This window comes from Dinoponera quadriceps, unplaced genomic scaffold, assembly GCF_001313825.1.
Source record: "Dinoponera quadriceps isolate SergipeBrazil2010 unplaced genomic scaffold, ASM131382v1 scaffold777, whole genome shotgun sequence".
Taxonomy (NCBI): domain Eukaryota; kingdom Metazoa; phylum Arthropoda; class Insecta; order Hymenoptera; family Formicidae; genus Dinoponera; species Dinoponera quadriceps.
Genome location: NW_014555488.1, coordinates 3,205,200 through 3,227,573, shown reverse-complemented (window position 1 = coordinate 3,227,573; position 22,374 = coordinate 3,205,200). Strand labels below are relative to the sequence as shown.

At 39.0% G+C, this 22,374-nt stretch overlaps 3 protein-coding genes across 6 annotated transcripts; 2 read left to right on the top strand and 1 right to left on the bottom strand.

Annotated features, from left to right (window-relative positions):
- The first annotated feature begins 523 nt into the window (after positions 1 to 523).
- LOC106744458 (protein rolling stone-like) lies at positions 524 to 14,692 on the top strand. 3 transcript variants are annotated; one of them, XM_014619260.1, is made up of 2 exons: positions 524 to 709; positions 11,255 to 14,692. In XM_014619260.1, the coding sequence occupies exons 1-2, from the start codon at positions 604 to 606 to the stop codon at positions 12,115 to 12,117; spliced, it is 969 nt and encodes a 322-aa protein (XP_014474746.1). In that variant the 5' UTR covers positions 524 to 603; the 3' UTR covers positions 12,118 to 14,692. The 3 variants fall into 3 exon arrangements, with proteins under 3 accessions (XP_014474746.1, XP_014474748.1, XP_014474747.1); XM_014619262.1 differs by lacking the exon at positions 524 to 709 and adding an exon at positions 3,811 to 4,257; XM_014619261.1 differs by lacking the exon at positions 524 to 709 and adding an exon at positions 7,245 to 8,206.
- On the bottom strand, positions 12,681 to 17,996 carry LOC106744457. The gene is made up of 2 exons (XM_014619259.1): positions 16,557 to 17,996; positions 12,681 to 16,495 (listed from the first exon to the last, which is right to left on the bottom strand). Exons 1-2 carry the CDS (start codon positions 17,979 to 17,981, stop codon positions 14,858 to 14,860), a joined length of 3,063 nt encoding a protein of 1,020 aa, XP_014474745.1. The 5' UTR covers positions 17,982 to 17,996; the 3' UTR covers positions 12,681 to 14,857.
- An 82-nt stretch (positions 17,997 to 18,078) lies between these two features.
- Positions 18,079 to 22,368, top strand: LOC106744460 (luc7-like protein 3). 2 transcript variants are annotated; one of them, XM_014619263.1, is made up of 4 exons: positions 18,079 to 18,357; positions 19,720 to 20,045; positions 21,468 to 21,670; positions 21,750 to 22,368. In XM_014619263.1, exons 1-4 carry the CDS (start codon positions 18,098 to 18,100, stop codon positions 21,849 to 21,851), a joined length of 891 nt encoding a protein of 296 aa, XP_014474749.1. In that variant the 5' UTR covers positions 18,079 to 18,097; the 3' UTR covers positions 21,852 to 22,368. The 2 variants fall into 2 exon arrangements, with proteins under 2 accessions (XP_014474749.1, XP_014474750.1); XM_014619264.1 differs by lacking the exon at positions 18,079 to 18,357 and adding an exon at positions 18,366 to 19,380.
- The last annotated feature ends 6 nt before the right edge of the window (positions 22,369 to 22,374 follow it).

Genomic DNA, 22,374 nt, shown 5'->3' with positions numbered 1-22,374 from the left:
AAAAGCAGAGTAGTATTCATTCAATTGAATACATACTTTCACGCTCAACAGTTTTCGCGGGCTGAAAATGGCGAGAAATTTTTGTAAGGGTCGTTTACTGCCTAATCCGTATCATACACGTAATCGTCGTCTCACCCTTTCGCTGCAGCTTCAACGCTGCCATCTACGTTTACTTTGTGGGTACGCAAAGTGCAAAGTTGCAAACTGTACGTTGCAGACTTAAGGAATCTTCAAATTTCTCTCGTTGAAATGTTTGTATTCCTCCGAAACATATATGAAAGAATGAATGCGAGAATTCCACGCAGGCTTTCTACAGAGGGTACTCATAGATCTCATAGCCCATAAAACCGGTACATCGGATACCTCCGTAAGTTGTCTTCCTTCGCGCACGTGTCGGGGATAGAGTGGGGATTTCCGGCGAGGGGAAGGGGGAACAGGCCCGCACATGGTCGGAGAGGGAAACTCCGCGCCGGTGTACACCGGGATTGATATTGATTGAGAGCATACGGGGCCGGTTGCCGGGTAGTCAGAGGCCAGGCGTACATCAAGCAAGAGACCGGTCCGAAAGGGTGAAAGGGTGACAAAACGAGAAAATAAGGAACGATGCCACCCGAGTGCGAAGAAATGGAGATTCGTGGCATGCTGGGAAACAACGAACGTATCGATCGAGCCGTCGCGAGCAAATCGCCCAAGTTACCAGCGTTATGCGGTACGTGTTCTCTCTCTCTCTCTCTCTTCCTCTCTTTGTCTATCTGTATATATCTATTTATTTTTTCGTGACCTTTTGTATTCCCGAGTCTCACAGATCTCATATGACATTCACACGTGTATCTCGCGAGAACGTCAGGCTTCCGCGAGATTCTTAAGTTTGAGCGAAATTTTCGAGATAGTGGTGCAGATAGATGGTGGTTCGAGATTGTTGAGGATGCTCCAAGTGTTTGTGATGGTTCGTCGTTTTTCTTTGACATGATCCGCCGAGATCATCCGATGGAGGTAATTCGGAAGTAACTCGAAATCCACAGTAGCACGTGGTATCTGCAGTTCTTCGCAGTCTCTTGAACCAGAGAAACCAGCTAAATAAGTTCTCTCCCGCTATGTTAGGCGAACAATTCAATGTATCGATCCGACGAAAGTACAGAAATTCCGCAGCAAACTGCTAAGAAAGCATCCGCATGGCGAATTACGGCCAGGCTTTAAGAAAAAGCCGCGATTGGATACGATGACGTACACGATCAGATCATATGTATGAGTAACTAAACAGAAAAACGAAAGTAGTTTTATAGCACAGTGTGTATTTATATATAGTGCAGCAATCGGTCAACCTTATGTCGCTATCGATAAACGAGGAATGTAAATTTCGTCTCAAGCTTTCTCAAAATTTCTCAAGTACAATCGATTTTATTAGCACCTCGATATTAACACAATTCGGACTAGACATTTTATTGCTAACCGTACCCAGTAGCCGGGTATGTTTTCGCTTCTAACGACGCAATATGAAATACGAGATATCTCGTCATCCGGCCCCTAACGACGAAATAGGAAAGACGAGATATCTCGTCATCCGTCCGCAATATGTTAAGTATAGTACTCTACTTATCAAAGATCGCAATGATTTGCTGAGATCGAAATATCCAGGAGTTTACGGTCTCTCTCTCTTTCTCTGTTTACAATATTTTACGCACATTCTTCTAATATTTTGGAATTAAAAGCATTTCAAAAGTATATTCACAGAATTTTATAATATTTTGTGTGCTATCTGGAACGATTCTTCTCATATATTTCTGCGGATATTCAGAGCACTGAATAGAATTTATGACCGACAATTTGAAAGGGGTATGTATAAAAAAAAAACAGCACTGATTAAAGATATTCAATTATGTGGATGTGTGGATATCGCGAAAAGATATTTAATATCGATTAAAATTAATTCATCTGCCGGAATCAATTTGAATGTATTAACGAAAAATTTGTGATCTGTCGCTCAATGCAAGAATTTCGTGAAAGTTTTGTCCTCGGTGTGTAGACATATAAGAAAATAATATAGTATAATGTTGGAAATGCCGACATATATTCTAAAATGTGATATTGAGACATCGGCTTCGTTCTAGATGTGTAGGCATATATAATATAGTTTAATGTTGGAAATACCGACATGTAATTTAAGATGTGACATTGAAACATCGGCTTCGTTCTTGCGTGATCGCGGTAACTGTCATGACACTACTACATGCGCCACTTAATAGATCTAAAGTGGAAAATGTTCACGATCAAGTGCCTTAAATTGCTGCTCCCGCCGAATTTGCAATAGAGATTGTTGCGTTGTGTGCATTATCGAGCGATCGATTGCGTCATTAATGTTGAATACACCGTTTTAATCGGATAAATCCATATGACATCGCCATTTCCCATGTTTGAACAGCACATTAGAGGAAAATCGCGTTGTACGCAATTAAGATTTTTTCGAAGTTTAGCCTCGATATTTGGCTTGAAATGTCGATTTCTGAAAAACATTGGGAATATCATATTTGAGGACATGTTTGTAATTCGAAACGCATTCAGTACGCATCTTCGAGTAAACTTGTTTACAATACAATTCCTGAACATTTCGACGTCACAATTTAACGATTGCTTTTATTTTTCTTGCTAACATTTTTTAATAATTTTCTAACGCACTTCACAGGATCTCGATAAGTATGACAAGTATATGAAGGCCAAGGTTTAAAGGATGATCTGATATACACAATACTAAAATAATAATATACACAAAAGTCTATATTCTAAGCTCATTTTTATCGATAAAAGTGCGTCAAATATGGCTTCTCAGCCAATCGGATGGGTTCCTACGCCACTTTTAGAGACACTTTTATCGATAAAAGTGAGTTTAGAATATAGATTAAAATAACAGCGTTAGAACGCGTTGTTATCCTAGCTTAATTTCTTTATCTTGGAAAGATAATTCCACCCCATTTAAAAATCTATATTTTTTCATTTTCACGACTAATTTTCGCAATTATAAATATTCTGATTTGAATGAATAACTTTTTGTGTTAACGATGTACGATGGTCGTGGAGTTAGTATAATAATATTGAACTGAATTGCTCATTAACTGAGAAATTCTAACTCTAACATTTGCTTCTTAAGCCAGTGGCAGACGATACTTGTTTTCGTTCTGAATTGCTTGCTGGATAGCAATACTGCGTTCTGATCGGTGTATTTCCAAAAAATGGATGACAATACACCAATCAAAACGTAGTATTTCCATCCAACAAACAATCCTATACGAAAACAAGCATCGTGTGCCGCTGGCTTTATTCATTTCTCTTCGAAGTTACTAAAGCACCATTTCATTATTGTTTTCGCTAAATCCGTAGAATTGATGAAACCTTTCAATTTAGAATTGATTTTCCACCATTGAGAATTCACAACGCGGGCGACTATTTGTAATTTAATTACAAAGCCTATCCCGAACATTGCCAATTTATAATTTCGCGAAATGTATTATCGAGTCGGTAACGTCGGAAATTGTCTGCATATCCAAGAATGCAATATCGATATATTAATGTCTGCTTATATATGAGTTTGCGCAGGCAGGTGAGTCTCCGATTTGGATACTGTCGTACCCACCGAGGAAACTTTATTATCCTACCCGTCGAATGACGTATGTGGATCTATTGAAAGATATCACCTCCCCTCCTCCCTCTCTCTCTCTCTCTCTCTCTCTCTCTTTCTCATGCTGCCTTTATCTTTCCATTTCGTCTACCTATCTGTCCCCATCTCTCCTGTATGTACAACGCCTGAGTACACGTCACTCGACATCTCCGCTCTTCAAGAAAATTACCATCTGCGTTTGTCACGTTGGCATTATTCTCTGACGCGTATTTCCACATGTGCGAAAAACATGAAGTCGTAGTCGACCGTCGAAATGGATTGAGTAAGGCTGATATATCGCGGTCGGATAGAAATTTGCGGAATCGCCGCGAAGAGATTTCAAAGGAGACATCGCTTTAATAACGAAAAATCCGACCTAGATATGCGAGATGCGTTGAAAAACCTTCAATCAAGCAGTATTCGTGTAAACGATATACAGCCAGTTCTTCTGACATCATCACGCGCGTCACGTGTTTCACAAAATTCTGAGAAGATTTTGTTATTTTGGTGAATAAAGAAAGAAGTATATATAAAAGTGATAAACGACCCTTGCGGCAGATTTGGAGAGGGATTCTTCTAAAGTAGGGAGGAAAATGCACGTTGATAAGGTAAAAATCGAATTAGATTTTAAGAACACACAAAAGGTGCTTTATTATACACGAAAATTAAGGAAACGTGAAGCTAAATTAAGCTCGTTCATTGAGGAATCTAGGTTAATAAAAAAACATCTTTCGTACTTAGACGTTCGATTTTGATATCATGAAAATTCTGCAAAAAGATAAAGTATACAAATCTATTATTAACTGGTTTAAATTAAAAATGACATAAAATTAACTATTATTAACTTTTAACCAATTATATTAGCCACTTGATTATTTCGTATGATTTATTAAGTGGTATTATGCCCTCCTATTTACATTTTTTTATAATAATTTTGTTAATAATAATTAATATTTTTGATTGAAAATTTAACGATTAAATTTGTCCAAGTGTTGTTCAATCAAAGTCATGAAATATCAATTACTTAAGACGTTATTTTTATAAAAATACGTGACATTGGATCGATGGTAATGCGTCCCCCTCCCTCCCATCACTAAAATAGATAAGGAAAAGTAGCTTTGTCTAAAAAAAGTACAGTGTTACAAATTTATATATAATGCTTCAAAATTAACTCAATTCAAAATTAACTCTTACAAGAAACAACGATGAGTTTAACTTTGAATTTTTTATGTAGATATTGATTTATTTATCAGAAGGTAGATACAAACTGTCAGAAAGACAGTTTCTACAAAATGAATAGACTTTTAATTATCGACTTATCGAATAACTATTTCGAGATATGAAAACTTCGAAAAAGAAGACGTATTTGATTTAATCCTGCAGAAACTAAATTAACAAAATTTCTAATTTCGGGATGTCCCGTGTGATAATATGCCTAAGTTTAAGAAGTATGTATAATCAAATGCTAAAAATATCTTGAAGGATATATCGAAAGCAAAAGTGCGCTACAACAAATGGTGCCTGTATATTGGTGTATTAATGCGACTGCGTAATGGTACAGGCTATTAAACAAATGACAACCCAAGTAATTACTTGAATTTGTAACAACGAAGTATTAAGAGAGCGGCGTTATAACATAATTTTCCACTACGTTACTAAGAATCGATTAATAATGAAACGCTTGTTCGTTCAAATAAACATACTGTCGCACCGTTTTTATCGGTCGCATGACTTTTTGTGTCTGTCGCGGTAAACGATCGTTAGAAATTCTCGATAAGCGTCGTACGATACATCATAAACGAACGAAAACGGACGATAAGAAGTTTTCACGTAACAACCTACGCACGTGCTCTAATTCAAAGTTTTCGAACAAAAACCCGAAAAAATTCGTCAGGAAATCAGCGCAGTTGGACATTAAGAGCAAATATCACGAGACTTGGACTTCGCGAGATGAGGACTACGAGATTCCGCCATGACTCTCGGTGAATATTTTTCTCTGACGTGTCTTTAACTTCCCACCCGCAAAAACGCTCCGTCGGATTCGTGGGACGCGTTTCACGTATTATAAACGGGCCACCTGCTTTAGCCAACGCGCGAGAATCGCACCGATAGTAATAGAACAAGATTGTAATAAATTAACGGCGAATTAGTATTGGCCGATTGACCTCTCGCCGGCACGCTGTGTACGAGCGCCGCGCGAACCCTCTCACGCCGTGTGAACCTCAGCACGGACCAACGGGGTTAATTAGTTCAAAGTGCCTTCCATCTGCGACAAAGACGGTGTCTGATCCGTCGTCGTTTCGAACACTCGATGATGACTGCGCAACGTCACGCGCGCACTGTCGAGATCTCGAGCACAGAGATATGGTCTCTTACGAGGAAAAGGCTCGATATAGTTTCTTCGTATGCATTTTAGTTAATTCTTCCTTTCCCCTCGTTTTCTCGCGTTCGCAAGACAATTTATCGGATATTAAGTTCCTCGAGGTACGGAAATGTCGAAGCTTCAAGTTTCACTTATAATCGATGGACTGTATTTGTCGTAAACTATCGTTGAGTAATATTAATCGTTAGGTCGTCTGTGGCAATCTCGCGCGATTGATCGATGGATATTGCGCGTGAAACAAAATTGACAAAATGCTCTAATAATTTTCCAGAATTTTGACATTTCTCTATTCTGCAAAACCGAGAAACATCTTTATTTTCTCCTGTTTCATTTCACTCTTCTGCATCTCATTATGCTAATTATTACAAACTCCTTACTTTTTCGATGCGTCTTTTTGACGCTCCCTGGATATCTTCCGGAAAGATATCGAATTGAGTAAACAAAGACGCATTGTAATAATGAAAAAAATTACCCAGAAACGAATTCGACTGGAATTTGTAAAATTATGTAACAGAAAGTTATATAATACTCGCAAGTAGCAAAGTCATGCCCAATGACCTTAGTTATGACATTTTACCTTGCTACTTGTTTGTTACACAAAATTATTCCAGAAAAAAATTGCGTAAATAATATAATTATATATAGAATATATGCATTTGTACAAAAACATGTAAGCGCGAGCGTGGCGTAACAGACAGCGCACTGGTCTGTTATATTAGAGTTCGCTTTTCTCGGTAGAACCAAAATATTTTTCATACGCTCGTATCTCCTCTCCGATGGACTGGCAATCCATCGAGAGTATCTCTGTAAAAAACCTCATACAAATTGCGTTCGGAATCGGCGTTAAAATTGTAGGCCCCATATAGTTGTGTATAGCCTGCGTGCACACCACAATTATATATGCGTGTGAGGATTGGACAACGTCGAAAGACATTACAAAACCGAAAATAACTCGACATTTTGTAATGGCTCGATGTCGACTATTTCATCTTTTATCAGATCTGTCAGGTGACGAGATAATCTATTAGTGCATATACATATATATATATAAACATATAATTATATATGATTATATATTTATATATATAAATATATAACTCTATGTTTCATCACTTCATAAATAATTATATATTTTTATATACGGACATATCTTACATAAGACGTCTTATGTATAATTTTATACATTTTTATTTAAATATATCTAGTCGTACATGGAAAATGTTTTCCCGGATACCTGAGTATGATACCATAGCACACCGTGACCGATTAAATATTTAACGTAAATACTGCTGAATAATGTCTTTGCCGCGCGTCTTATTGATTGCATTCAGCAGAAAAAGCAGCTTAGTAAGCTCTTTGCGCTACGCTGCCAGCAACTTTGCAATCCTAAATTCTGCTAAACTGATACTTTACGCCTCTCCATTATATTAGGCGTTCTGCATATTTTTAATACATTGGATCGCTTAACTGAAACAGCGTAAATTGCCAAGTGTCATTCAGCAGAAAATCTTATAACAGTTGCCGACAATGCAGCGGAAAGTATTTGCCGCTTTTTCTGCTGAACACAGTCGTTGGTTAAGTCTTTTACGTTTATTTTGATTTATATATCGACAACTCTTAACCATTTGAGTCCCAAGCAGCGCGATCGCGCTGTTGAGATTTTATGACGCAAGTACATCACACAGCTCCTTTTAATATAAATAGTACATTTTACAATATGTAGAATAATAGACAAGAATCACGTTATCATTATAACACATACAAGAAGCGCTATCGCGCCGCCTGGTATCTCTCGACATAAAATAAAACAAGCGCTATCACGCTGCTTGGGTCTTTTCGTACTCATTTAGTAAAAGCGCGGTTTGGGATTCTTCGACAGTGTTTTTTCAATACCCCCCGGGACTCAAACGGTTAATATACACATACTCAAGTACGTCTGTCGAATTCGCTGAATGAGATATTCAAAAGAGCGCTTATCTTGGCGCGCGTTACCTCGATTGAACGATGCTGCGTCCCATACCAGCTGACCCAGTTGACAGACGGAGGTGAGGTTAAGTTAGATTTCCCGTCGACCGCTTCATGAGTTCTCTCCATCTTATTGAGAATGGTGCTCGCGTTTGGAGGATTGCCATCCTTGAAACGGCTTCCGTCGCTTCTTCTGCAATGTTCATCATGTAAGTGCAAAAGATATATATTCAAGAATAGGGCAAGTTTCGCGAGAGATCGCATAAGATCGTCCTGCTGGAATACGATTTACGTCATGATCGACGCCCAGATATCGAAGGATTCGCTACAATGTCAAGTTAATCCAGTTCCCATGCCGCCTTTTCTCGTGAATGTTAAAAAGAGCAATTAAAAAGGCATTATTAATTGAAAACTTGAAGAAAGCTATTATACTATATGTTAAATGGACAACGATATATCTGAATTATCCCGTTTTTAAACCAAGAGGCGCGTATTTTGGTAAACTGAAAATAACTCGACATTTTATAATGACTCGATGTCGACTATTTAATTTTTTATCAGATCTGTCAGGTGACGAGATAATCTGTTAGTACAAAAAAGTCTTGGCTATATTTAGCCGAGCAATTCACATTGTTAACATACTTTTGCGAGTACTGAAAAGTTATAGATATAGATGAAATTTAATAAAACCTAGAGAAATACACTCAATTTGCTGTATGAAAATTAATTATAATTATTAATATTTCTAAAATATTATTACATCATTATTATATAATCATTGTCTACAATTAAATTGTTATTATACTCTTAGTACTCGATTAAAGATTAACACTTAAATTTCATTTATTTTAAATTACGTGCACAATTATATTGATGGTAAATATTCACCCTTACTATTCCTTTCCTCCTCCCCTTTTCTCTTTCATATCATAGAGATCATCCTCCTGAATAAAAATCTAAAGGTCTTAGCCATTGTTTGTTAGAAAGTTATTAACAAAAGAAGTTTAAGTTGTTATTGACACTTGAATCTTTCGCTTTACTAAATTAATGAATATACGAGGGCAGTCCGATAAGTACTTAGCCTACAAAAGAAAAACGAAAATTTTGGAAAAGTGGCGATTTATTTCTCAACATAGTCTCCTTTTAGCTCGATACACTTGACCCAGTGATGCTCCAACTTCTTTAACCCATCTGAAAAATACGTTTTCTCGAAGTCTGCAAAGTAGGCCTCCGTGGCGGCGATGACCTCCTCAATTGGTCGAATTGAACTACGAACTGCTGCTCCATCCACCGTATTCTCCAGATTTGGCCCCGTGCGACATTTTTTGTTTTCAAACTTGAAAAAGTCACTCGCCGGGCAGAAATTTGAGTCGAATGAGGAGGTCATCGCCGCCACGGAGGCCTACTTTGCAGACTTCGAGAAAACGTATTTTTCAGATGGGTTAAAGAAGTTGGAGCATCGCTGGGTCAAGTGTATCGAGCTAAAAGGAGACTATGTTGAGAAATAAATCGCCACTTTTCCAAAATTTTCGTTTTTCTTTTGTAGGCTAAGTACTTATCGGACCGCCCTCGTATTATATACTAAAACATTCCGAGAATATTAGCAAAGGCCCACTACAAAGTCAGAGATCTGAACTTTGAAATTATCTCGTCACCGCGAGTCTTTCTTGCCTCATCATCGGCGCTCCAGTTGTCAACTGAAGGACTGGGAGATTTCTTACAATTTTCTATATCGCAAAAAAGCTGCAATGTTGGGAGTTCATGGAATAATTTCAAATTTTATATCCAAAATCTTTGAAAAGGAAGGACAATGTCATTGGAGGGCGGAGGGGGATGTTAATAAGGGTGAATATTTACCATCTTTTCATGAAAAAAAAAATTTCTTTCGTATGTATTAATACGATATTGTATTAATACGATTTCTTTGTTAATATTTCTCCTTCATATGCGCTATACTAACGCAATTATTGTAACAAGAAGTCGTGACGTTGTACACGTGCTCACTTATTTAAATCGGCTGCTTTATCGTAAGTTATTACAGCTGGACGCATGGTTTTCCGATTTTCTCATTCCCGAGTATTTTCAACTACTACGATTTTCAACTGCTTTGTTATTCAAGATGGAGTTCGACGAGTAAACCGTTTGTGCCTTACGTATTGTCAATGTGCAAGGATTGCAAGTTTATTAAAGATGTGTTGTCCATAACTCAAAATAATGAAAAAATTACAAATTGATCTACATTACATTTAAAAATTTGACCAAAAATTTAACAATAATTCAGAGACTGGATCAAAAATTATTCCACTTTAAAGGAAGTGTAAGGTGAAATGAGTTTGATAAAAATGTAATGAAATTTGCATTACATATACATTAAAATATTATCTAACTCATTGTTCGTGCAATTAGAAAAAAGTTGCGAGCTGAGACATTTTTAATTAAAGTTAATACTATACATGTTCCTTAAGATTAGCGTGTCATTTTTAATTTCTATTTTTAATATCTTTTAAATTACATATAAAAATAAGACTGTAATGAAAAGCTATTATGATATTAAAGACTAATATGCAGACATTATACACAAATTTCAAAATTATTGACAATTTTGTTTTGAAAATTCAGCGGTATAAAGTTCATAACTTATAGAAATACTCGGAATACATGGCCGAAAATAACTTTTTCATATATAATTATATATAGAATATGTCCACATAAAAATATATAATTATATATGATTTTGTGTGTGTGTGCAATATATATAATTATATCAAATTATATACATAGAACATTCTTTTGCGTGTATGCATATATTTAAATATTTATACACCTCTTTTTATTATTTGTGCATTTCTACTAGATGAAATAATACATAAAAATGGCATTAATTAGAAAAATAGAAAATAATAAAATATTCGTATTTATAATATTGTGTATATATATCTACGTCAGCTTCAATTAACATTTATTATTTAGGTAGTGAAATAAATGTACAGGAACGTAATTTTGTTTGATAAATACTAACTTTATGAGTGATCCTTTTGATGTGCCGCTGAAAATACGACACTAATCGGCAATACATCCTTAAACGAATGTTAACGAATCGTCTTCCCGGCGTTACTATAACAATTAAATCGCATCTGACTTACCATTTTGGATATTATCTCTTTCTCTTTCCTTCCCTCTCTCTCTATCGTTGTATCGCCACCAAATAAAGCTAAGTAAAGGTAAACGAGTCTGAAGGAAGTATTCGACTTTTCCAGGTCGCCGAGCGATGGTGAGCAAATTCTGGTGCCAAGAAATCGGTCGCAGGTGGCGTCAACGGCGGCAAGAACCGCCGCACGCTCGCCTGCTGACAGAGCCCAAGTGCCAGTCGCATGCTGCGACTTGGTACCTGTTCTATCGCTGGATCGTTTTCTTCGTATGGACCGCCTTCGTGGTGTGCTCGCTGTTCGAGTTCGGCAGCTACCAGCCGCTAGGCATGTACGACAAGTGGCCGATTTATCTTACAAATTGGGACGTCACGCTGGGCTTCTCTCAGGCCCTGATCGGCGGTGTTCTCGTGTCGAAGCGCTGGCGGTTGCAACGTATATCAGGCTTCGACCCGTGCAACCTCCGATTCGAGTCCACAGAACGGCTATACTGGTTCCTGTACGTTGTTACAACCAACATCGCGTTCGGCGTAACCATGTGCTACTGGTTAACCGTATACGATTCGAAGATCCATCATTTGGACCCGCTCAACATCATAATGCACGTGTGCAACAGCGTGATGATGATGATCGATCTGTTCGTTACCAGCATACCATTCCGCTTTCGTAACTTCTGGTGGTGCTTGTCAATCGTCATGTTATACCAGGTGTTTTCGGTAATCTACTACGCCAGCGGAGGCTTGGATAAGCAAGGTCTTCATTACATCTACAAGATTCTGGATTGGAAGAAGCCAGCGGCCGCCTTACTCGCGTGCGCCGGCGGTCTCACCTTCGTTACCGTGTTGCATTGCGTCACGTGCATGTTGGTGAATATCCGGGATCGTCTGTACCGCAAAGTCGCTGAGAAAGTGAATAATAGATCTGTACAAATCAACGAGCAATCGCTTCCGGAAAAACGGACGGAGATGGTCTAAGCGATTCGCTTGAAATCGATTGTTTTGGGTGAAATATCACTTGTCCTCTTCTCTCCATATGCTTTAATCTGGTGAATGAGAGGAACGATATATCCAGGCAGCTTGACATTCGACAAGAGAAAATTCGTCGACGCACAGCGCATCGAAAATATAAAGCCAGTGGATATGGACTAAAAAATGTCGTGATTGTTCGGTTGAAACCGTGTAAAATTTATATCGCATAATGATCAAACCAAAGCCTTTTGAATCGATATTGTTATTAATATTTTTTTTTTTTCGTTACCGTAATACTCAAATATTAACATAATCCCAAAACACATGATGAAATACTGTTATTTCCGTTTGCCTTGAAATTGCACAAAATGAAGCTCGTATCTATAATTTCGTATAATTATAATGCCTCATATATGTGTATATATATACACCATTGTTGACCGTGATTAAAGGGAATAAAAAATTAAAATATTAAAGAAGACAGAGAGAAATAGGTTTTTAGACACAGACAGAGATAGGTTTTAGACAGAGACAATAGAAATAGGTTTTTAGATAGAGAATTTTAGATGTTTAATTAATTACACGAACTGAGATCTCTTCCGTATAATAATAATTAGCTGAATAGCGCGCTGTGTTGCTCTAGTTAATGACAAAAAACAATATCAATAAGAATATCATTATAGATTCAGAGGGCGTGATCATTCTACCCTACATTTTTCACGTTTCGACAGAAAAATGTCGACTTTATTTTTTAGCCCATATATGTATGTCCACAGATTTTATAGTTTCGATCCATTGTGCGACGTATCCCGACAGCTACGCCTTTTCGAGTCCTATGCGAACGGCTCTTGTGTCGCAATTGAGTTCCTAAAAACAATCAAAAATATCAATATCAGGATGTTAATTCGAATGATGCGCGAGCGAACATGCAAGACAGTAAACAGGTAATTCGCGTCTGTTCGCACTATGAGATTCGTCTCTCTTCGACGGTATTATTTCTAACAAGACGAAAGACACGTCGAGATTCTTGACTTAGCTGATCGTCGAGATTCGGCTTACATATCTGTTCTCGGTCGTACGAAAATCGCTTGTCAACGACGAAATGCGTATTGCTAGTATTGTTAGATGGAGAAAATTACAGTGATATCCCGCGATTTCGTTATTATAACTGTTCTCGGGTGCAACGTGCAACATACTTTATCGTTCACGATGATAGCGAATTATAGTGAATTCTGTTTCAGAGTGTGGATTTCATCATTTGAAATGAAATTTAGTTGATATGTATGATGCAGAAAATCCTTTCTTCGACCAAGTACGCTGCATTTTTCGTATATAAGAGAGACAAAAATATTAATTACGTGCAACGTTACGCGTAATCGAATTATATATTTGTTCCCACATAGTTAGCTTAATTATCTTATCACGAGTGTGATAAAATAGACGCGTAATTAGCATACATTATTATATATTCCTTTATTCATCTGAAACGATATGCTAAGAAGATTGTAGCACGAATTATACTTTCCGGCGAAATGATCTTAGATGAGAGAGAACAGCTGCTGAAAGACACGCCATATACAAAATGCACACGTAAACGCACGTGTGTATACATTCCTCCGGTGATCATTTTAATGTATCGCGATTTTTATTTAAGGCTCCCAAATATTCGATACGTATATTACAGAGCTCAACGTCGCTCAACGTTGGCGTAATTCCGTTACGTGAGAGTTCCTATGTAGGATAATTTCGTTTAGAATGTATCTATAATCCAATTATCGGAACACTTGCGAGTAATGTTATTTTAGCGCGCGATTGCCTCGAAGGGTATATATATATATATACGGTGTATATATGTACATATATACGCATTAAGTAAAAATCTCTCAACATGTCTTCGACGTGCTTTATACATTCTATCTAGTTTGTTTTTTCTTACGGCAATATGTGTGTACCGCGCCAAAAAATGTACCGGTGCGATAAAAATTTTCGAAGATCTTGCATAACGTAATACGATGTCGTAGAGTCCTAAATATAAGTAGAGAAGCGCAACTGAATTCGCGATATATCGAAAATATGTAACAAAAATATTTTAACTTAACGACATCGTGCACGGCATATATATTTTTAGTCACAAACAAAATAAACCATGTGTGCTTCTGATCAAACTGTTATGTCGGTTGCACTCTTATCTATTTACTCTAGTTGAACGATATCACTTAACGAGTGTGATTTCTTTAACGAGCGTGCACGTGCGTGTTTGTATGGACGCGTGCATGTGTTTGTATATCAGCAAAATCCGAAGTGCTAAATAATAGTAAATAATTAGCAAATTATTTGTAAACGGCACAGTTTGGAAAGTTTTGTTGAAAGCATGTTTTTGATATACTCTAATACGAGCTAATACCAGTCAGTCGCGATAATTTCACCTAGTCTCATCGACGACTCGATGTTGTGACAGAATCGTGTAGCACAACCATCACATACACACAATAGTCAGATATCGCCTAAACAATGAAAAACACGATATTTTTTTAATGGAAAATATCAACGATTTATTAATAAAATAACGATTTCAAAGCAAGACTATACATGTTGCGGTACAAATGAATGTCAAGCTGAGGCCAGCTCCTAGATCACAGACTCGGCGCTTGTGTACGCTACGCTTACGCTAGTAACAACCGCTGTGAGCCACGACGGTTGTTCGAGATCGTAATGTCGTCACCGTATGATCACTGGGGAGAGAGGCTCATTCGTAACCGCGCAAGTTACCAGCACTTTCGAGCGGACTAGAATCGAGCAACAACACCTGATACTCTGCGCCAGCTGGGTCGTCTTGATAATATACCGATGGCAACTCCTCTATGAACAACAGATTCCCGCACAGATCACCCGTACCTAACGCGACTGAGGAGGACGATGAGGACGTCGTGACACAGGATGTCACGACCGAGCGATCCACTGCATCTGTTTGTGCATCATATATCTTTCGTCGAAGCACGTCCGATAACGTAAGGCTGGTGCGCGCTGAACCATGATCCTTGTTCGCAGCTTCTTGTACGGCTTCATCCGTTCGTAACGGTTGCACACTGATCTTCGGTAGAACGACGTTGTCGAAAGAGGCTGGCTTTGATAAATAACACACCGCTCTTTTCGTCGGTAGCAACGAGGATGAAGCGCTCAGATTGACAACGCGCACTTCGTCGCTCGTCATTACCGTTTTCTCGTCCGCAGTGACCACAGCGGCGATAGGTGAACTCAAGGACCAAGTGGTGGTCGTCGTTGACAGAGCAGATGACGACGGCAGCGGCGGTGATGAGAGTGACGGCGATGTCGAGGACGATAATTTACAGAGAACATAATCCGTGATCGACGGACCCTTTTGCAGCGAGTCTTCCTCGCACTGCACAATCACACCGTGCACCTTGAGCGCATGCTGACGTAACGTCGTCTCGTTTGAGTACAAGTACGCGCACGTCTCGATCGGACAGTAATACGCCGTACGCAGTTGATCCTTGTGGAAGGCGTACGTTGAATCGTCGCAGGACGCTGCGTCGCTCTCCTCCAATCGGAGTGGTTCCATGGATACCGACTGGATAGGCTTCGCTGCTCGTGAGAAGTGAGATGCTTTCGTCCTCGCGCCTTTCCGGCCAGCGTTCGATAAATCGTCCATCTTCGTCAACATCTTGGTCTGATGCTTCTTAATGTGCACATAGAGACTACTTTTGGCAGAGAAGCGCGCGTCGCACACGAAACAATGAAAGTAACGGCCTTCGGTGTGCGTCAGCCGGTGTTCCTTCAGGTGTTCGGAGCGCATAAAAGCTTTCCCGCAGCCCGGCGCTTCGCAGGCAAACTTACGCTCATTCGTGTGCTTCTTCTGGTGTCGTTTGAGCTTACTGGACGACGAGAAGGACCACTTGCAATCCTGATAGGTGCAATGATAAGGCTTACAGCCGGTGTGAGAACGCGTGTGGGCCTTCAAGCGACACGGTTTGTCGAATACTTTGCCGCAGCCGGGCCACGAGCACTTGACGTCCACTTCCTTGTAGCTGTGCGAACGCTGATGAGACGTTAACGCGTTGTTGCTGTAATACCGTTTGCCGCAGTGTTGGCACACGTACGGCGCGTGACGCTGATCGTGCGACTTCATGTGCAGCTCCAGCGCCCTTTTCGTTTGAAACTTCTCCTCGCAATCGGGAACTTGACAGAAAATTCGATTCGGACGGCTGTGCAGCTTCGCGTGGCTCCACAAGTTGTAGACTGTGGTGAATCTGCGATTGCACCCTTCCACCTCGCACACGTGATCCTTGCGCTTCAGATGTGTCTCCTTATGCCGTTTCAGCTTGAACTCGGAGTAGAACGCCCAGGCACATCCCTCGTGATCACACTGCAAGAAAAGATTATATCCGCTGTAATTTTCACCATTTGAACAGGAGATGCTCTCTTACCTTAAACGGCCTGACCCCGTAGTGGGTCAATAAATGACCCTTGAGAGTGTAAAGCCTGCCGAACTGCCTGTTGCAATCGTCTTGCGGGCAGAGCCAGACCTTGTCGTGCGCGGTGACGCATACAGGTTGCAGACTGTCGTCAGTGATGCCCAATTCCTCCAAGGCTTTGGATATCACGATCTCGTACTGACTATTACCGGAATTGTCGACGCTCGATATACCGTTCCAAACGTCGATCTTTGGCAGCATCGGAAAATTCCCCGTGGCTTCGATCAGCTCCGACGTTTTGCCCTGATAGACCTGCCGTTCCTTGCCGGTATTGATGACGATCTGCGTCATGTTGGAGGTTTTGTCGGTCGATATAGCTACCACGGCCATCACGTCGTCCTGACCGTCGTCGCGGATGAAGCTTCTGCCGAGCCGCTTTTCCGACATTTTCCCTCGCTTCTTGATGATACGCGGCTCGAGTTTCACCCTTGCCTTCAATTGCTCCATTATGGCGTCTGATACTTGAGGGGCCTCTTGCCTCTCAACTTTCGACAAGTTCTCCCCTATCGGCGCTAGGATTCCCATAAAGAGTCCCGAAGGATTCTTCGCCGAGGACTGCACTGCTTCCTGCTTGGTATCGTCTTCCGTCGCCTCTACTTTCTTACTTTCCTCTTTATCTTTCGGATCGTTGACGGCAATCCGAGTGGATTTCTTGCAATCATCGCCGCTTCGCGAGACGTCATCCTGGCTCTCCGCGGCGTACAATGTCGATTGATCGGACGGCAGTATCTCCATCATGTCGTCTGGCGACAGCGTCAAAGTATCCAGATGGTACAGATGAAAATCTGACAGTATGTATTCGTCATCTACCTTCTCGCTCGGCATCTGAAGTATTGGATCGGTCAGATGCTCTTTCTTTTCTTCGGTGGCCAGGTCGATGTCGATCGACAGGCCGTAAGGATCCTTCTCCAGGAAACTGTGCGGCGACAATGCTTCCCCACCTAGGTATTGATCCACGTCCTCCGTTACCTTGCCGTCCAGGTCCATGCTCGTAGGTTCCCTCTTGAACCATTTCTCAAAGTCAACTGAGAACTTCTCGGCTACTAAAGTAGTCTCGACAACGTCGTCACTCCTGCCGCTCGCCGTTACTTCAGTCGTCCTAGTTCTCGTACGACAGTTGTCAGCGGTCTTGTCTCTCTTGCCAGCCACTACCGTCCGCCGTTCGTCCTTTTTCTCACGATTGTTTTCAGAGACAAGAAGTGTGTAGCGGGATGGTGACGGGCGGTTCTCGTTTTCGCTAGAATTGATGATGCGTTCTCGAGTATCGCGTCGCCTCGGCATACAAGAAGAAGAGGAAGCGACAGCAGCGGCGACGACGGCAACGGTGGAAGAGACAGAAACGATTCTTCCTCCTCCACCTCGCTCTCTACAAGACATTGGTCCGCGCCGTAGCGGTCAGTACTGCGGAAGCCCGGGCGAAGTGACGACATTCGACGCATATTATCTCTTCGTGGCGAGTTCGGAACTATCGCGGCGGCTTGCACGTGCAATTGATGAACGTATCGAGCATATCGCACTCACCATTTTTACCCGATTCGCGAACATCGCGACCGGCTGCACGTGCAATTCTCTCTGTCTTTGCTTGCGCTCACCTCACACCGAGCAATCACGGAGGTACGCCGAGGATTGCGCGGTGCGACATGGCGGGATTAACGAAGAGACAACATAACCTTACCATGTACACTGCGTCGCGGCACACAGGCGGGCGGGATAGACCTCTATCGTCGCCGCTGTCAGATCAATACGGCACCAGGTTAGTCAGCCCGAAAGTTTCGCCCGGCGTTACCACGACGATGAGTAAAATAAACGGATTGTTTCCCTCACTTTTCTTCATGCAACCGTGAAATCAAATGTGCACTTTCGTTGTCGAATTAATCGCTTCGGATAATAAAATATAGGTTTTAAAACGCTGATGAAACGAACAGTTTGACGCTGTGACAACTGAACCATTCGCTCGCTGTTGTTGGGAGTCATCTGACGACAGTTGCGAGCGACTCGTCGATCACGTGACGCTTGCAATTCTCCGACACGCTTGACGGTTGATGCATTTTTCTACCGGCTGCATTCTAATTTTCCACTCATTTCATTGTATTTCTCGCGCATGCTACTTGGTCAGATTTGAGAATTTTTTTTATATTTCTATGCACTTGCATCCACGATGTTAGGGCCGGTGTTGATAGTCAGATTTTATATTTAAAACTGTCCGAAGCTTATCTTCAGATACTCTATAGCTCATTTCATTGGCCACGAAGCATCTGAAGATAAATATGAGAGCCGACTATGAATATACCGACCTATAATGGAGTACAATCATTGGCGCGTTCAGTGAGACTCTCAACTAATCCAGTACATCTAGAGCTTCAAACTTATCGTGATGGTATGTCCCTGAAAAATGGGAACATTACAAATGATTTATGCCCATAGGACGTGGCAACGCTTGCCGTGCGGCGGAAGTTCTTGCGGCAGCCAATCAACATGCCGTTTTTCCATGAGAACTAAAAGTTTATTGGCTGCCGCATCGCTCATTGCCGTGTCCTGTGGGCAGAAGCTACTACACCAGCAACAATCCAGCACGAAACAAGCATCATATGTCACTGGTTTTATTGCACTAGTTCAACAGCAGTGCTGTTATAAAGAATAGACCACGTTTGTTTGAATATTTCTAACCTTTTCCTCAGCAGAAAAGAGTTATTTTAACAATTATGGCGAGATATTCCAGTGAATCGGACTCGGATTACAGTAGTAGATATCGAAGAAGACGAAATCGAAGGTCAAGGTAAAACAATAAAAATCATTTTATTCTATTATTGGTAACACGCGATCCGACTACCGGGTTGGCGCCGCATTCTTTGTGGATTTGTTTTTGATGTTTCATCCTGATACATTTTAGGTCGTTCGTCTCCCTAAAAAAATAAATTCAGACGTTCACATACATTGAAAACAAATCTACGAAAAACGAAATACCAACAAGCGAACCAAATCAAGCATTTCATTATATCGTGAAAGCCTAAAATATCAGTTGGTTGCACCATTTTCCTGTGTCTTCCTTACGTTTGGTATATTTAATTATCAATGAAATTATCTAAAATAAAGAAGTGAATTCCGATCCTTCCAGATCTAGCGGTTCGAATTCTAGCGATTCCTCATCTCATCGAAGGAGATCCTCGAAGCACTCAAAAACAAAACGTAGGCACCGTTCAAATTCAAGAAGCAGAGGAAGAGATCGTAATTCAAAGAGTTACAGAGGATCCAGGAGTAGTCGTTCGAGGGACCGAGATAAAAGACGTTATCGTTGTAGCACAGGCAGATCTCATTCTTCAGATCATTCCAAGAGAAAAGCTAGATCTACCTCAAGAGAAAAGTCACGAAGTCCTTCCAGTAGTTCACAATCAAATCAAGCAAAAGTTAATGTTGAGAAAAGCCAAGTTATGGCAGTAAAAGGTAAACAAATTTTATCTTTTTATCATAATAAAACTGATTTTATTATGCATAATAGGTGATATCATTCATAATTATGAATTTTATCTTTATCAATATCATAGGCATAGGAGTAGTCAAAATTAGTGAGGAAAGTGAATTTTATTTTTGGAATAATAAAAAAATAGTGTGGTTTAAGAAAGCGTATAAAAAGTATTGTAAAAAGTGAGTCTTTTTCAAATAATTTGAAAGTCAATGAAGAGAAAAATTTTAATTTTGAGGAATAAAAAGTTATACATAGAACCTAGAATTTATTTTTAATTCAGTTCGGTTATTTAATGACATCATATTTTAAATTCAGTTGAGTTATTTTGTGACATCAGCAGTGAGAAAACATTTCAAAAATTCTTGCGATATACGTTCAAATAAAGATATATATTCATAAAATGACATTTGTGATCGATTCAGTACACTTGTAAAATTGTCCGCGCACTTTTCTTTTACTCGAACCAATACTCGAATCAATAAACAGCCGTAAGATTCATTTGACACAAAACCATTCATCTTAACCTCTTCCCTCATGATTTTGTCAATGTTAATTTTACGATTATTTGCGCTTGTTCAAGTAAAAGAAAAGTACACGGACAAATTTACAAGTGTACTGAACCGATCACATATTTTGTGAATATATTTTTTTTATTTGAACGTAAAACGCAAGAATTCTTGACATGTGTTTTCTCGCTTGTGACGTCATCAAAGAAGGACAATTGCACCTAGGAACCTTAAGCTACATAGCAATATATTTCCAGAATGTTAGAATATCCTATATCTTTTCGTCAAATAAAAACAAATTTTAGAAATAAAAAAATTTTAATTACCGATTTTTTGTTGAAAGCAGACTAGTCGACTTTTTAAAAATAATATTCAATAATATATTCAATAATAACCAATTTTAAAGAAAACAGATATATTCCTAACAGTCATTGTTTGTTTTTTTTATTTCATTTGTAAAAAAACTTCTTTTGGCTTGGTGGATAAACAAGAGTTATAGATGGACAAACGTGGACAATCGATTTCACTGCATGTTCGATAATTATCTGTTACTCTGATAAACTTGATATATATAAAAACAGCTTAAAAATAAAGTCACAATTTTTCACTTTATGAACATTGTGTCATTGGAGTTATTGTTCTATTTTCTATTTTCATTGAATCTTGTGTTTTATTTTTAAAGAAACTAGTTATTGAACACATAATTTCTTGTAAACGAATTTTTTTTTAAAAGCTCAAGTCGAGTAAGAAAAGTGAGTTTTTTCTTATTTTTTAATAAGAAAAAGTAGGATATTTTGAAATAAATGGGAAAAATGAGTCGCTCCCATTCCTGATATCACAATTTCAATCTGATAATCAGAAATATTAATAAATATAAGTTTATATTGTTTTCAGACGATTTTTCCATTGAACCACGTTTTAAAGAAAGTGTGCTTGATGAAATTAATGCAGAAGGTTTCACCCCAAAACAGTTCATCTCTTCTACTACCAAAGAGAGCAAATTTAAAAATATTGTTATTGATATCAGTTCAGATACTATACAGATCCCACCAGCACCGAATGTTCCTATTGGGTCAGAGAGTATATTTCACACATCGGTAAATTTCTTTTTATATTTTTGCATATCATTAGATAGATTATCACCAGATAAACAGTAATATTTATCTTCTTTCCCAGATCATGATGGATCAAGAAGCTAGATTTGAGAAGTGGGTGAAAAAGCTTTACACTCTTAGGCAAAAAGCTATAGCTGATTTAATACATACAAATGTTATTTGATAAGTATATGAGTATATATAACCATAATGATAATATTCTAAGTAAATATTTATTTTAAACATACGTTACCAAAACGTTAATGTAAACAATGAATATGTGTATTTCCAATCAATTAGTTTTTTTGTAAGTATAAATAAAACAAAATGTACATATGTATATCTCAAATCAAAATTTAACAGGCATTTAATATCTCATTGGTTTATTATTTGAAGAACATGAGTAATTGACGATGTGTTTCGAATAAGTAATGATAACGAAACTTAATTTAGTCTCAATAAAAAATTTTATTAAAAACAAATTTTATTTAAAAAATTTTATTCCACGGATTTTACGAGAATCCAACTGCACCGACACTGAGATTTATATACGTACCATTTATTTTTTGTAAGATTTTACAATTGTTTCGCGTGATACTTTACAAATTTGGTTTTTTTAATCTTGTGCATAAGAAAGTAACTCTTAATAATCAGAGATGGAAATAATGATTGTGTAAATGCTTAACTACAATCATGTGAAATGCGAG

Excerpts from the sequence above, each read along its gene's own strand:
- LOC106744458 (XM_014619260.1), top strand. The coding sequence starts at position 604 with ATGCCACCCGAGTGCGAAGAAATGGAGATTCGTGGCATGCTGGGAAAC. Across the intron at positions 710-11,254 it reads CAAGTTACCAGCGTTATGCG|GTCGCCGAGCGATGGTGAGC; the intron begins GTACGTGTTCTC and ends CGACTTTTCCAG.
- LOC106744457 (XM_014619259.1), bottom strand. The coding sequence starts at position 17,981 with ATGTCTTGTAGAGAGCGAGGTGGAGGAGGAAGAATCGTTTCTGTCTCT. Across the intron at positions 16,496-16,556 it reads ACGGGGTCAGGCCGTTTAAG|TGTGATCACGAGGGATGTGC; the intron begins GTAAGAGAGCAT and ends CTTTTCTTGCAG.
- LOC106744460 (XM_014619263.1), top strand. The coding sequence starts at position 18,098 with ATGAACGTATCGAGCATATCGCACTCACCATTTTTACCCGATTCGCGA. Across the intron at positions 20,046-21,467 it reads CCAAGTTATGGCAGTAAAAG|ACGATTTTTCCATTGAACCA; the intron begins GTAAACAAATTT and ends TATTGTTTTCAG. Across the intron at positions 21,671-21,749 it reads AGAGTATATTTCACACATCG|ATCATGATGGATCAAGAAGC; the intron begins GTAAATTTCTTT and ends CTTCTTTCCCAG.